At 41.4% G+C, this 16,639-nt stretch overlaps 1 protein-coding gene across 1 annotated transcript in view; it reads right to left on the bottom strand.

Annotated features, from left to right (window-relative positions):
• Nucleotides 1-16,639, bottom strand: part of LOC133526698 (tyrosine-protein kinase Abl) — a 123,254-nt gene that overhangs the window by 47,408 nt on the left and 59,207 nt on the right. The window contains exons 4-9 of the mRNA XM_061863411.1: nt 7,754-7,953; nt 6,768-6,866; nt 6,269-6,461; nt 4,461-4,516; nt 3,570-3,853; nt 1,837-2,113 (exon numbers count right to left, since the gene is read on the bottom strand). Coding sequence (XP_061719395.1) covers nt 1,837-2,113; nt 3,570-3,853; nt 4,461-4,516; nt 6,269-6,461; nt 6,768-6,866; nt 7,754-7,953 — 1,109 coding nt within the window. The remainder of the gene's footprint in view (nt 1-1,836; nt 2,114-3,569; nt 3,854-4,460; nt 4,517-6,268; nt 6,462-6,767; nt 6,867-7,753; nt 7,954-16,639) is intronic.

Genomic DNA, 16,639 nt, shown 5'->3' with positions numbered 1-16,639 from the left:
TACCGGATATTCGACCTGACCATCGGCCGAGTATTCGGCCGGCATAACTATACCTTCTTTTAAAATATGTCCTCCATCAACTATATGATGATTTTGCCAATGTCAAGTTTCGTTGTAAGTTTTAAGTGTGCTCGTAGAGCATGGCGTTGTTCGGTAGTTGCTTTTAGTAAAGAGATAGCTGGACTTTACGAAAAGCCACGATGGATTGCCGGCTGTTGATTAAAATATGGTTAAAAGTTTTTCATTAGCTGCACACACTGCACTTCCACGATAATTCACTGCATAATAAGCTATGAATATTACTACTTTAAACGACATTAATATACATCGACGACCAGTCTGGCCTAGTGGGTAGTGACCCTGCCTATGAAGCCGGTGGTCCTGGGTTCAAATCCTGGTAAGGGCATTTATTCGTGTGATGAGCATGGATATTTGTTCCTGAGTCATGGGTGTTTTCTATGTATTTAAGTATTTATAAATATTTATATATATTATATATATCGTTGTCTAAGTACCCTCAATACAAGCCTTATTGAGCTTACTGTGGGACTTAGTCAATTTGTGTAATAATGTCCTATAATATTTATTTATTTATATAAATTGTTAAGAATGTAATTTGTAATGCAATCGTATGTTTTGTATTAAATAAATCTGAATCTGAATCATTAATTAGCAAAACACACAAAAATATTCTCAAGACGTCTTTACCATCTTGAATCTCAACGAAAACCCCCATAACGATACCTACATTCTGAGTTTTTCCGTGCTCGTTGTGCTGGTATTGACCTGTTTCATAGTGAACGTTCGCGATTCATTTTTAGGTTCGAGACGAGTTTTATTATGTCATTACGGAGTGACTTCGTTTATAGTACTTTACAGCGATAGCGATAGACTTTTCAGAAGTAGGGCTAGTAAACTAACAAAACGCTGAAATACGTCCATCTACCTACCAAATTATGGTGTAAAAAAAAACAAGATACGGCCCAATTTTAACGATGCTTACTAGATGTCACACCAAACGATTCTGATCTGTCGTTTTCTGATGCCTTCATGGATGATTTTGATGTAATAATGCGCAAACTAGAGTAGCTTCCAAGATGTGTCGGGTGCGAGGCAGCGCCAACAGTTTCTTGGCGGCAATAGGAGAGACTGGATAACCCTTTTAAACGACATTGGGCGTCGTTGCATGCTCCAATGCACCACGATATTAATTTTTTTTTAATACCACGTCGGTGGCAATCAAGCATAGTGCCCGCCTGATGGTAAGCAGTCACCGTAGCCTATGGACGCCTGCAACTCCAGATGTGTTACACGCGCGTTGTCGACCCGTTAAAAACCTGTACACTCCTTTTTTGAAGAACCTCATACTGTATACCCTCGGGAAAACCTCGACAGGGAGCTCATTCCACAGCCGGAGCGTCCGCGGGAGGAAATTCCTCTTAAACCGCACAGTGCGCGACCATTTAGGCTCTAAATAAGCTATTATTAAGATAGAATTAGGATAAACTAACTTTAGCTTAGAAGCATTAGCATAGAAGTAGCTTTTACTGTCCTTAACTAACAAGTACGGACTGTAATTTGGTCAGTACCCCTAGTGTAAATATTTTCGACAGCGAAACGTGACGTACGCGTTTGCGTTAAGTGTCATTTTGTATGAGATTTTTGACTTTCCAAAACGTCCCGCTTGGCGCGCTGTTCAAAAACCCATACAAAATGAGACTTAACGCAAACGCGTACGTCACGTTTCGCTATCGACTAAATTTACACTAGGGGTACTGATATAAATATATATTGAATATCAAAATGCGGCCCGTTTCATGGGTGATAGGAACTTACCTTCTCAAGCATATGATAGACATCCGCCAAGTCCACTCCGGGGTATGGCGACATTCCATAAGTGGCTATCTCCCACAGTAGAATCCCGAAGGCCCAGACATCAGATTTGGTGCTGAACGTATTATAAGCCAGGCCTTCTGGCGCCGTCCATTTGATGGGGAACTTGGCGCCGGCGTGGGCGGTGTAAGTGTCGTCTCGCATGAGACGGGCGAGGCCGAAGTCGGCCACTTTGACCAGGTGGCTTTCGCCTACTAGGCAGTTGCGGGCTGCGAGGTCCCTGTGAACAAGGAGATGGTTAGCTTGCCTCCCGAAATACTGAACAAATTTGGGTCGGTTTCTTTTGATATAATTAAAATGTTCACCCTTGGACATGATGCACGATGCATCTAAAAAAATATTATATAATAAATGTGTAAATTCTGAGACAATTTCATGCTTCGAATGTTACAGCTAGTTGGTTGCCAATATCGATGGCGAAAACTGTGAGTTTGAAAACCACAAAACAGCTATCGCTTTACTATCCAGTGAACAAGTTTAACTTGTAGGTACGATTTTCTTAGGGGCAGGAATTTTAGCACATATTACAATCAGAGAATTTCGATCTTAATTTTTTAGTTAACTTATTTCCCTTTAAATTTGCAGGGATTTTTTAAATGATTCCCTTTGCAACAACGTTTCCCATCGCTTCCTTGAGTTTACTTTTTGAAGAAAGCGCTGGGAAATAAAAATGATACATTGTCAGTAAGAACGAGCCCAAATTTTACAATTAAACGCACCTATGTATGAAGATCCTGCTCTCCAAATAGCTCATGCCCTCGGCGAACTGATCAGCATATATGAGCACCACCGCGTCTTTCTACTGCCGGTTGCGATTCCTCAAGTAATTTAGCACTCCCGCAACACATTCATGGTGGAGTACTACCAATGACTCACCTGAGTATGAAGCTCTTGCTCTCCAAAAAGCTCATACCCTCGACGTAATGACTAGCCATGTGCATGAGTACCACTGCGTCGATCTGCTGCCGGTTGCCGTTCCTCAAGTAATTTAGCACTCCCGCAACACATTCATGGTGGAGTACTACCAATGACTCACCTGAGTATGAAGCTCTTGCTCTCCAAAAAGCTCATACCCTCGACGTAATGACTAGCCATGTGCATGAGTACCACTGCGTCGATCTGCTGCCGGTTGCCGTTCCTCAAGTAATTTAGCACTCCCGCAACACATTCATGGTGGAGTACTACCAATGACTCACCTGAGTATGAAGCTCTTGCTCTCCAAAAAGCTCATACCCTCGACGTAATGACTAGCCATGTGCATGAGTACCACTGCGTCGATCTGCTGCCGGTTGCCGTTCCTCAAGTAATTTAGCACTCCCGCAACACATTCATGGTGGAGTACTACCAATGACTCACCTGTGTATGAAGCTCTTGCTCTCCAAAAAGCTCATACCCTCGACGATCTGACTAGCCATATGCATGAGCACCACTGCGTCGTTCTGCTGCCGGTTGCGATTCCTCAAGTAATTTAGCACTCCCTGAACACAGTTATGGTGGAGTACTACCAATGACTCACCTGTGTATGAAGCTCTTGCTCTCCAAAAAGCTCATACCCTCGACGATCTGACTAGCCATATGCATGAGCACCACTGCGTCGTTCTGCTGCCGGTTGCGATTCCTCAAGTAATTTAGCACTCCCTGAACACAGTTATGGTGGAGTACTACCAATGACTCACCTGTGTATGAAGCTCCTGCTCTCCAAATAGCTCATGCCCTCGGCGATCTGCGTGGCCATGTACATGAGCACCACCGCGTCGATCTGCTGCCGGTTGCCGTTCCTCAAGTAATCCAGCAGATTCCCCCGAGACATGAACTCGGTGATGATGTAGAAGGGTGGTTCTCTTGTGCACACGCCGAGGAGTTTGACTAGGTTCCGGTGTCGCATTTCTTTCATAATTGCAGCCTCTTCGAGGAAGTCTTTAAGGGCCATCGTGTCGTCTTTTAGAGTTTTCACGGCGACCTGGAAAGAATGATAAGTTCACAGTTGGCAGTTCACAAAGTTATGGGATATAAAAAGTCCCTCACTTTTTGGAGTGTTCTTCTATAACTGATTTTTTATTATACTACGTCTAAGCAGGCTCCGTAGCCTATGTACGCTTGCAACTACGAAGGAGTTACATGCGCGTTGCCGGCCCTAACACTCCTCACCCTCGTTGAGCTCTGGCAACCTTACTCACCGGCAGGAACACAACACTATGGGTAGGGTCTAGTGTTATTTGGCTGCGGTTTTCTGTAAGCTGGAGGTACTTCCCCAGTTGGGCTCTGCTCTAGATCTGGAATGACATCCGCTGTGCTGTGCCCTACCACACAAAGCGAGATGACATTCACAATGCCCATACCTCTCTTTTGGACGCAGTTTAAGGACGTACCCGGGTCCAAAGCGTATTTATCAATGATTGTCAATTAATAATGATGTTTCAATAGCTATATCAACTAACAATACGTTTATACGTGGTTCATGCATGTGTTTATAAAGGGAAGTCACAGGTGACTAAGAAATTAGTGGTACACTTCATATTATTGGACTATGAGGAAAAGCATGTAAGAAGAGGAGATGAGACACTCACCGTTATGTTAAACTTCTTCCAACCAGCCTCGTATACGTCGCCATACTGCCCACCTCCTAAAACCAGAATTGTAATATAAACAAAAAAAAATCTTTAGAAATTGATCTAAAAAAATAAAATTGTCCAAAGAAACTGCATTTTACCGCATTTTTGTTATTAAATAGCTTGTATTTCATTACGATGTTAATGCAGATCTCCTAATAGTCGGGCGGGGCGAGGGAAAAGGGCTTGTTAATGGTTTTTCCTACTCCTCTACTGTTATCTGTCATTTATGCATTCATTAACACGAATATAAGAACATACATAAAAGGTTTCAAGAAAAGTCTATATTGTCTATTCCTCATAATAGCACTTGTGCTTTAAATCGCTATAACATTACTGCGATTAATGGCTACCAACCTAACAAAATCAAAACTAATACAGTTTTTTCCTACTCCTCTACTGTTATCTGTCATTTATGCATTCATTAACACGAATATAAGAACATACATAAAAGGTTTCAAGAAAAGTCTATATTGTCTATTCCTCATAAAAGCTCTTGTGCTTTTATAAGCTATAATGTTACTGCGATTAATGGCTACCAACCTAACAAAACCAAAACGAATACAGTTTTAAACTAAGTGCATTGATGCCAACTTACAAAATATTCATTTGGTTGCATAGTAAAAATAATTACTTCATAAGTCAGAAACACGCATGTGACACCCGTAATATAGCAACACCCATAGACTACGCTTAGCGTTGCTTGTTAATCTCCGTAGGCTACGGTGGCCAAAATTGAGAAAAAACTGTCCAAAAAATTAATTTAGCAAGTAGCAAGTACCAGGGCCTCATGAGTTACGAGGAGGTGTCGCCGACCGGCCGGCCGCGGCCCGGGGCGGGCCGGGCGCGTAACAAGGTATGCTCGCGCGTCTTGGCTATATACTTTTGCTGTAATTTGTTTACCTAAATTAAGATTTATTTTTGTTGACTCGTAGGAAAAATATTGTATGCAACGTTGTATAAGTAGGTCAAAAAATTCTCGTGGCGTATTCCTTTACAATGTTCGCCTACGCCTTCGGCTCCGGCTCACATTGTAACTCACGCCACTCGCCTTTTTTGACCCTTCTTATACAACTGATGCATAAAATACTATAAACTAAGTGCATTGCTGCTAACTTACAAAATATTCATTTGGTTGCATAGTAAAAACAATTACTTCATAAGTCAGAAACACGCATGTGACACCCGTAATATAGCAACACCCATAGACTACGAAGACCGCTTAGCGTTGCTTGTTAGTCTCCATAGGCTACTGTGGCCAAAATCGAGAGAAAACTGTCCAAAACTTGAATTTAGCAAAGAGCAAGTACCAGGGCCTCATGAGTTACGAGAATGTGTCGCGGACCGGCCGGGCCGCGGCGGGCCGGGCGCGTAATAAGGTATGCTCGCGTATCTTAGCTAGGTATATACTTTTGCTTTGTTTACCTAAATTAAGATTTATTTTTGTTGATTTGTAGGAAAAGTATAGTATGCGACGTTGTATAAGTAGGTCAAAAATGCTCGTGGCGTATTCTACGCCTTCGGCTCCAGCTCACATTGTAACTCACGCCACTCGCCTTTTTTGACCCTTCTTATACAACTGTTGCATAAAATACTATAGAAGCAGACCTTATTGCTAGTACATAAGGTTGTTTATTACCTAGCTTGTGCTTCATCACGTCGTTGCGGATCACCCACTAGTCGAACGAGGCGAGGGGGACACTAGGCTCGTTCCGCCGGGTATAACAGTTGTGAACTTTATTCCCAATACATAAGGTTGATTTTACCTAGTTTGTGCTTCATCACGATATCGGTGCGGTCGATCTCCCACTGGTCGGGCGGGGCGAGAGGAAACACGGTGGGCTTGTTCCGCTTGGGTGCCGGGTAGAGCAGTTGGGTGATAAGTCCGTCTCCGAGGACGGAGTGGTGGTGGACTAGTTCGGCTAGTGTGCCGAATTTGGACTCCGATGTCACGTACACCTGGAAATAAGGGAAAGATATATGACAGAATGGAATAAGCACCTTCCATTAGCCCCCATCTATTACTAAGCATGTTAGTAGAATGTGGTTCAAAATGTCTTCTAACAAACAGACTTTTGGATACTTTTGTCTCTTGGCTGACAGGACAAAACAACAAGGATCAGATCTGATCAGATCAGGATTCGAATCGCTGAAATCCCTAAAAAACTCCTCAAGATTTCTAATTATTTTTTTGGCAATCGAGCAAATTTTATTCGACGTTACTAATGAATCAAGATTTTTCTATGTAACTGTTAAATACTGTACCTTTCCGTCAGAATCCTCGTTGATTCTGTAGTGATACACTCGGCCCTCGTACCGCAGCGATATGCTCCTCTGGCCCGGACTAGACTCCGACTCGCGGACCTAAAACAACGCATTTTATCAGTATAATCCACGAAGCATAAATATGTACCGGACGAGAACCGGTGTATTCAACGTGGTATGGGCGTTGATATCGATGGGTGGATGCGGTGGACACGGATCTGCGCGAGCTCCAGGTTGAAGACTGGCGAGAAACTGCACAGGACGGGATCAGTGGCGAGTGGCGGTGTTGGAGGCCAAGACACACTTTGGGTTGCTGCGCCAGAGTTAGTAATACATGTGTACGAGCAGAGGAAGCTGAAATGGCTGGATCAACGAGTATGTAATATGCAGCCAATCTTCTCAGACAAAACCCCCGTTCATCCCCGATGAGAGCAGATACTCGGCGGCGTTCCGTGAGATGGGCCAGTGCTTCTCGAACGAGTTGACCGGCGTCACGTAGTAGCTCGGCACCCAGCCCAGCGCGCCGCTCAGCGTGTGGGCCTCGCACCACTCGCCCGAGGCGTTGTAGCTCATTGTGTAACACTCACCAGGAAGCTGCCGTTGAACCCTGACGAGAGCAGATACTCGACGGCGTTCCGCGTGATGGGCCCGTGGTACCACAAGTACTTCTCAAGCGAGTTGACCGGCGTCACGATAGTTGCGCGGCACCCAGCCCAGCGCGCCGCTCTGCGTGTAGGCCTCGCACCACTCGCCCGACGCGTTGTAGCTCATTATGTAACTAACACTCACCAGGAAACTGCCATTGATCCCCGACGAAAGCAGATAATCGGCGGCGTTCCGTGATATCGGGCCGTGGTACCACGAATGCTTCTCGAACGAGTTGACCGGCGTCACGTAGTTGCTCGGCACCCAACCCAGCGCGCCGCACAGCGTGTGCGCCTCGCACCACTCGCTGAAGGCATTGTAGCTCATTATGTAACACTCACCAGGAAACTGCCATTGATCCCCGACGAGAGCAGATACTCGGCGGCGTTCCGTGAGATGGGCCCGTGGTACCACGAGTGCTTCTCGAGCGAGTTCACCGGCGTCACGTAGTTGCTCGGCACCCAGCCCAGCGCGCCGCTCAGCGTGTGCGCCTCGCACCACTCGCCCGAGGCGTTGTAGCTCATTATGCGCACTTGTTCGCCTGCGGAACAAATGGTTATCGATGAATTTTGTGATACAAGGGTGGAAAGTTTCACAAAATTACCAAACATAATAACCAAGCAATGCCAAGTGAAGATCGATACGTGTCTTTTGAAACGCTTGTATTACGTTCTAAATTAACTAAAAGTTGCCGTAAAATTCAACTTTTATACTAAAACGGCTTTAAATATGTTAAATTAACAAAATATATTTTGACAGATGCTTTCGCGCCCAAAACGCTCTTTGAAAATTGTGTGACGTCACAGTTTACGGTTTGACACATAACTACATTACACACGTAAAAGATACGAACTGTCAACTGACATTTGTCATTTGTTGTTTATCGCCTAACTGTCAACAGTGTCAATCCGAGAGTTGTGACGTCATCACAATCTTCAATGACGTTTCGAGTTTGGTCACGTGACGTGTGCCAAAAGATATTTTAAATTCAATATTTACAAAAATATGGTCATTATAGGTCCCCTTAAAGTAATTTAACATGTTATAATCCAAAAGAATTTATTGGGATATAATTCTGCCCTAAGATTTGTAGATGGAAACAACCCTATTACCTATTAGCACCATATGTACTGTAATAGTACATTACGATACAAATGCGATAAATAGAAAATTAGAAAAAAAAAAACTATTCACATATGTATCGTACAACGTTTTACAGTACATATTGCCCTTTAATTTTTGGATTATTTTCGCACTAGTGCAGAAAAGTATTACCACCATATGTACAGTAAAAAAAATGTTATTTCAGATTGCAGATTTTTATTATAAACATACAATACAGTTTACACGTCACATATATTATAACTCAAAAGTTATATTATTCAAATATTTTATATAGAGTAGCCTCACAAAAGGTACAATAGGTACATTGGTAGGTAAATAATCTTATTTAATGTTTAACCAATTTCATAAGCTCATTCAATGCATATCTCGATGTTTTCGCCAGTGGCGGAACCACAAAATGGATGACTGAGCATTCAATAGCTTTGTTTCCCATGCGTTTAGTACAATAATACGCCAACCCACACTTTAAATACAACAATTATGAATGCCCTATGTAATTCCAATTATGATGTGCGAACAGAACAATCACCTCAACGTATTGAAGTTCTGATCACCATCTCAAACCTCTTCACATTCTACAAGTACAGATTCAGATCAAGATCAAAAATTTTACGGTTTACACTCGCGTGTTTTTAGTCATTCGCGCGACATGTTTCGGAGAGCCTAGGTCTCCTTTCTCGAGCACTAACAGTGCGTGCAACGTTCACGACGAGCGTGCTTCGCGCACTGCTCTGCTTGCTTGCTTCAATGTTAGTATGTCTCACGGCAGTTTAAATTCGAAAATCATAGATGTAGAAATAACCGAGCAGAAGGTACATACAACGGAGATGCGTATGCTGCGGTGGTCGGGCGGGGTTACTCTTGGAGACAAAGTGCGCAACGAGCATATAAGGGGGAGTTTCAAAGTGGCTCCAATAACCCATAAAATTTCCGAGGCTAAACTAAGATGGTACGGCCACGTAATGAGAAGACCAGACGATCACGTGTTTAAAAAGTGCCTTTCCATCGCTACAAAAAAGAGGGGAAGTGGAAGGCCCCAAACAACTTGGATGACGAATGTCCGAAAGGATATGAAGGTGTTGGGACTCCACGAACAAGACACCCAAGTAAGGAGCAAATGGCGTCGCATGATTGGGAAAGCCGACCCCGCGTAACGGGAAAAAGGCGAGGCAGAAGAAGAAGAAGAAGATAGATGTAGAAATAACCATGGGATATTACGAGGTTACAGTGTGGTAAGGTCAATACGGTAAGTGTGGCATACGGTTAAGTATGGATAGCCTTCACATTGGGTCCGTTTACTCATTGATTCACGTCTACCGGTGTGGCCTAGTAGGTAGTGGACCTGCTTATGAAGCCGATGGTCCCGGGTTCGAATCCCGGTAAGGGCATTTATTTGTGTGATGATCACAGATATTTGTTCCTATCGGCTTCATACGCCATGGGCATATTGGGCATCTAATAAAACTGTGAAACTCTGCGGCACGATTTCCTTAAGCGAGGCTTAGACTACCCTTGACGACCCGTATGGCCTAGTGGGTACTGACCCTGCCTATGAAGCCGATGGTCTCGGGTTCAAATCCTGGTAAGGGCACACGAATAAGTGTGATGGGCATGAATATTTGTTCCTGAGTCATGGGTGTTTTCTATGTATTTAAGTATTTATAAATATTTATATATTATATATATCGTTGTCTAAGTACCCTCAACACAAGCCTTATTGAGCTTACTGTGGGACTTAGTCAATTTGTGTAATAATGTCCTATAGTATTAGTATTATTAGTATAGTATTAGACTAGCAAGTTCTTGCTAGTCTAACCTTGCTTTAGAGAATATGTCCCTAACCACCGCTTGCACCATCCCAGTAACCCGGGGTTAAATTCAACAGGTAACCATGGTAACTCCCAGTTTAACCGGTTAACATCGGGTTAGTGGAATGGTGCAAGCGGCGCTAATACAATTAATACATTTTGTTCTGACTCCACGACTCGCCCGCGCGCCTACCATCGGTAACAGTCCAAAGCCCCCTGATCTGTGATAGCTACGCTCCAATGAATTTCAAAGGCGCCATTCGTTTTGCGAATGGATATTGTTTGTACCAAACATAACGGATTATATCTATCCATTTTTTAATGTGGACATTAATTTAAGTATGCGTCACTTTGGTTCTGTAATCGTCGGAGTGTCATCAGGTCATCACATTAAAAAGAAGTCGAAGCATGGCAACACAATCATGTACTATTTCTTTCAAATCGGTTTAACGGTTTAATTACTTAACGGAAATAGTTTTAAGAAAAAATTGACTAACTGGCTTCTAGAAGACTGTTTCTATGGCGTAGAAAAATATCTGGATCGGAACTAACATTTTGTTTTTATTTTCAATTTATATTTTTTACTGACATTAATAAGGGTACCTATTGTTAAATTCTAAATTTTTATCTTATATATCCTTGACATTGTTTAATCCATTTTTAGTTTATATTGATTTGCTATTTATATATGTGTATAATTTGGTATTATTATTTCTCAACTTCTATCATTCACTGCATCGCCTACTGACATTACTTGTTTTTTTTTACCTTGTCTCCACTACCCTAAGGTTGTCTGGAAGAGATCGCTCTTTAGCGATAAGACCGCCCGTTGTCTACCATAGTCTAAGTCGTATGTTTTCATTTGTATGTCATTGTTCTTTCATATTGGTGAGCAATAAAGGATATTTGTATTGTATTGTATTGTATTGATCCTCGATTTTTATATTTTGACATGACTTTGCAAATTTTGTATTACATTACCTTTTGTATTAAATTTTGTATTAGGGCACAGCACAGCAGATGTCATTCCAGATCTAGAGCAGAGCCCAACTGGGGAAGTACCTCCACCTTACAGAAAACCGCAGCCAAATAACACTTGACCCTACTCATAGTGTTGTGTTCCTGCCGGTGAGTAAGGTTGCCAGAGCTCAACGAGGGGGGTGGGGTTAGGGTCGGCAACGCGCATGTAACTCCTCTGGAGTTTCAGGTGTACATAGGCTACGGAGACTGCTTACGATCAGGCAGGCCGTATGCTTGTTTGCCACCGACGTAGTATAAAAAAAAAACCTTTTCATATTATGTTATGCTTAAGTAATTATTGCCTGTTTTTCACAATATTTGCCTGCCTGCATGCAGATTTCTTGCAGAATGCACGGAGTTCTTTTATTTCGTAACACCTTCTCATAACTGTGTTCTATGCAAATAAATTCTTTGAATTTTTGAATCTTATCAGACAGCCAGACAGAGGTATTATTATTTTTATCGCGAGCCTATTGTGTCCCACTAGGCCTCCCCCCTCTTCTTCCACTCGTCCCGGTTTTGAGCTACATCTTGCCAGCCTTGGCGAGAGGTCGCACAGGACCGAGAAAAGTGGCGCTGTCTTGTCTCGGAGGCCAAGTCTCATTTTTGGTCGCTGAGCCAACGGAGTAAGTAATTAAGTAAGTAAGTCTTGCCAGCCTCTCAAAAAGGAATCAAAGTTATCCCGCCATCGCCGAAGAGGTTTGACTCACGGGGCACCCACTCTGTGGTTATCTTGGCCCACAAGTCATGTGGCAGACATGACCAGCCCTGTCCCACTTAAATTTAGACAGAGTTTTAGATTTATCTATGATTCGTTATTTCAATTTCTGGTAAAACTAAGGTAAAAATAAAGGAATGTTAATATATTACCAAACATTTTATTTTTATACTTGAAATTTACAAATTCGAATTACGAATCGTGGCCCACCGAACTAAGATTCAGTAACGTTTCAGTAATGCCTGAGTCCGACCAAGCTATCTCTGCTTGCAGTTTACAAAGGAGAAGTGGGGCAATGTCATTAACATCAAATTTCGAAGGAAATAACTTGACACTACCTGACTTTGTTATATTTAAGTCAGCGCAAAGTCAGCTTAAAGTTTTATATTCTAGCCGGGGTGGAGAGTGGCCACTCTGTATGAAATACTCGTATACACAGTGCCTGTCCATATTGGGATACCCTCCTCCAATTGAGGGAGGATTTAAATCTTCTCAGGTCAGAGGTGTGGGGTTAGAGCCGGTGTAGCTTTGTTTAACGTTCATAAGCGCATTGTAATATGCCTACTTGAATAATAAACTATCTTTAACTTTGTTTTTTTAAAGTCCGTTAATTTCAAGGGTGCATTCCTGAGCTTAAATGATGTAACTTTCTCAAAGAAGCCGGTATTCTAATTAACTCCATTTTGGAGATAATTGATGATTTATTTTTACCTGATAAGGCCCCTATGGGCGTGTACACATGGCTTAAGGTCTGTTCGCATATTGATTAGTGTTTAGTACGAGTTTATACATTTGCTACTAAACGCAAGTACTATCTCGGACGATCAATATTCGTAATGTCATAGGTTTCAATTATTTGGTCGATATAAATACAATGTCAGTGTTATAGAAACGCTATTAATTAACTATGTCATTCAGTTTCCTTAAATGTACTTAGCCATAACCCGGAGTAAACAGAGTTTAAAAAAAAACACCGTGAACATTATACTTATTCTGTTAATAAATGCTTTCTTTTAATAACTGCTGGGTGAGCTCATTAATTGCCTGAGTTCAGCGCTTGGATTGTTATAGATCATGTTATTATTGAAAGTATAAATAATAACAAACGCAACCTACTGGGTGGCCATGTTTTGAAACGTTATCAAAATATTACGTTACTCTATAGCTTGACAAAAGGCCAACTGATTACACACTACAAGTATCGTTACTAAAACTAATTGCTTTGGCTCAGCGATCCAAAAAAGAATCTTGGCCTCCGAAACGAGAGAACGCCACCTGTCCCGATCCAGCGCGGTTTCCTGCCATGAATTGGCATTCTGCCGACGCAGGTCCGCCACCACGACATCACACCAAGTAAGAGTACGAAATTAAGAATCTATAAAACCGTCAGCCTATTGTTATGTACGGCTGTGAGGCCTGAACTCTAACTCAAAAAGAAGAAAGTCAGCTTCTGATAGCGGAAAGAAAAGTGCTCAGGAAGATCCTGAGACCTGTCCGAAGTGACGACGGCTCCTGGAGGATTCGGAAAAATGCCGAGAGGTGGCTGAGCCCAATATCATCGGCGTAACTAAACCACAGACTTCGCTGGCTCGGTCACCTACTCGGAATGGGGGAGGATCGGGCAGTCAAGGAGGCGTAGTTGGGGCGACCAACCGACCGTCGACCGATCGGGCGCCCCAGGTACCGCTGGTGTATCGTAGTATTGTTACTTAATCATAAGTTCATAATGTGGGTCATAAGTTCTGTCAAAAAGGTTTTGACTGATAAAAAAAGCTATAGGTTCACGTCCCTTATTATTCATTATGGGTTGAAAGCTTATTTAATGTTGAATTACTTACATTATAATTAAACTTAATTTGCTGTCTCAGCTTTGCACAATTCTATGTAATATTCAGAAAAATGTTATAAAAAAACATGCAAAAAAATACGCGACCTGTTCGAGGATATTTTGATCCCTAGTTATTTCTTTTTCTTGTTTACATGGTCGAATCTTACATAAAATTAAAGCTGGATCTTGTGTCTTTCTTAAAATATATAATTCATGGGTATTGGTATTGCCAACCTGCAACATTACGTGTTTTACCAAACGTACTCGTAGGATGACAGTGAAAAATTTGCGTATCACTGAAAAATACCCTAAGTTTGAAGGGTATTAGCTGAAGTACAGGCTTGTCGGAAAACTAATTGCAGGTGATAAAATAACGTTCTAATAAAGTAGTAATTCAAACAAATAAACTATTGTACCTATTTTATTAATGTGACACTGATTTTTACACCCTTTGGTAAAGTATAATTTTTCACAAGTCAGCCGCGTATTTGTTTCAAATGTCAATATACAATTGAAAATAAATGAAAATTATACATGTTTTCTTGATGAGTCAACTTTGAACTTTTAAGGGTTTTTCTTAGAGTCTGCCCTCGGAAATATAGTCTAGTTTCCATATGGTTTTTAGTGTTCCGTACAAAACTTTGTTCGCGGAACACTTATGGCATCACTTCGGTCTTTCAAATTGGTTAAATGCAGTTTTCTTAGAGACCCTTTGTTGGAGACAGCTAAAATTTGGAGCAGTAAGTAAGTAAGTAAATATTCTTTATTGTGCACCATACATTTAAAAATAGACAGGAAATGAAAAAACACGTAAAAGTTAGGTAACAACAGGCGGTCTTATCGCTAAGAAGCGATCTCTTCCAGACAACCTTTGGGTAGCAGGAAACTATGAACTTACAACATTGAACGGGTAGTGCCGATATACATATAATTCAACAAAATGAAGACGCAAACAATATAATACATACCTACATACTAATAAAATAAATACATATATACATACATACATTATATATTATACAATCATAAATAAAGGCAAGTTAAGGCAGCGAAAGGTAATGAGTCTTCAAAAGATTACAAGCAAGCAGTTATAGCAATTACCGCCACTAATATTGTAAATAAGTCAAAACCGCTTATTCCTTATTTTCATTGCATTGCCCTTCATTAAAACGTATAAAGTCAAAATAAAAACTGCTCTTAACACCATCTGTGGACCTTCTCTTTTCAATAAGGTTTAACAATTCTCAGATAACAGTGTAGATGATGGCATATTTAATAAAAAAATATATAAAGCAACTTCGGGCCACCCTATGACGCGTCTTTTGACAGTCGGCGTCTAATCAGCGCTATGGAAAATGGCGTCGCTGCGCAGTTGCGCCGACGTTGCGTCGAGCAGCAGCCATAGACTTGGCTAGACGCCGACGCTCGGGACACGCTAGAGTGGGGTTTCTCTTAGGAACAAATCAAAATATTTTGATTTGTTTCCCGGTCCACTTTTTATTTAGTAAAGTACATCTATTTCAGTTTATAATGTTTTGATTATTTCGTGCTATTTAATTTTAGGGGTGAAATCTAAATGTGGGATTTTGGGGGGTAGTTTTTACCTTTTTTGAGGGCGAGCAGCCTCGTCCTTCCAAGGGATTTCTCCCCGTCTTTAGGATGCATTAATTGAAAAAAGAATAATTAATCACACAGTATTTGTACCATACAAATAAATATACAGTCAAGTAATTTGATTTCTGTGCAACTTAGTACCCTGCCACAGTGGCTACACACACACACAATCAATAATGACTTGCCAAATTCGCCAAATACATCGGAACACATTCTTATTTCTTTGAGTTTTGAGAAAATAGTGTACCCAATTCGAAAAGCTTTCACTGTCAGTTTTGAGACGATAATTAATCATTAAATTTCAATAAAAACTTGGTTTTGATGTTCATTTCGTACACTATAAGCGATATTACAATGTAAAAAAAGGCAAAAACTTGATTCCCATAAAGATTTCATGCTTAATTGTCGTCACAAAACTACTAACTACGCTAATAGGGTACATTATTTTCTGAAAACTCCTTTCTATGGTAAAAAGGTGAGTTACGATATGTTTCACCAATTTTGCTGCCACTATCTATTAGATGCTTACTAGAAGTAACACAGAAATCACAATCCTTGACCGTACATTGTCACACACTAGATAGATCGTTTTCTGTAACAATCATTGGCCTTACGGGTAACTAAATTTGTTTGTCGAATCAGGGAGTGTAATCGGTGATCGTTAACGCCAATCGAAAATTAAAAGGGTGTCATGGAACACTCGGTAGGGTCGTAACGGACGGAGTGTTAACGCCCAATGTGAAAATAATTTTGCTAGCATATGACACACTTCTTTTCACGACACATATGAGGAAACCATTGTCATGTTCATGCTCATGTTTATGTTCTTCGTGTTCGAGTCCGTGTTTGTGTCCGTGTCTGTCATCTTCATTCTCTTTCTCAATCGTATGGGTTGTCCGTACCGTCCGATAAGGAACTTCATTCCAATAATGATAGGAAATTATCACGTTAATTTTGATTCGCACTCTGATTCAATTTTTACTTTTCGCTTGGCGTTAAGGAAGAACAATAGGCCACAGGGCAAGGTTGTTTTAGTCTGTTTACTTGATCATACCATCGCGCACACTGTTAACTGTCCATCGGTGGACCTTATTACAAAAGGCATAAGATCTAC

This window comes from Cydia pomonella, chromosome 1 (genome assembly GCF_033807575.1).
Source record: "Cydia pomonella isolate Wapato2018A chromosome 1, ilCydPomo1, whole genome shotgun sequence".
NCBI classification, from domain to species: domain Eukaryota; kingdom Metazoa; phylum Arthropoda; class Insecta; order Lepidoptera; family Tortricidae; genus Cydia; species Cydia pomonella.
This window is presented reverse-complemented; position numbering and strand designations above follow the sequence as displayed.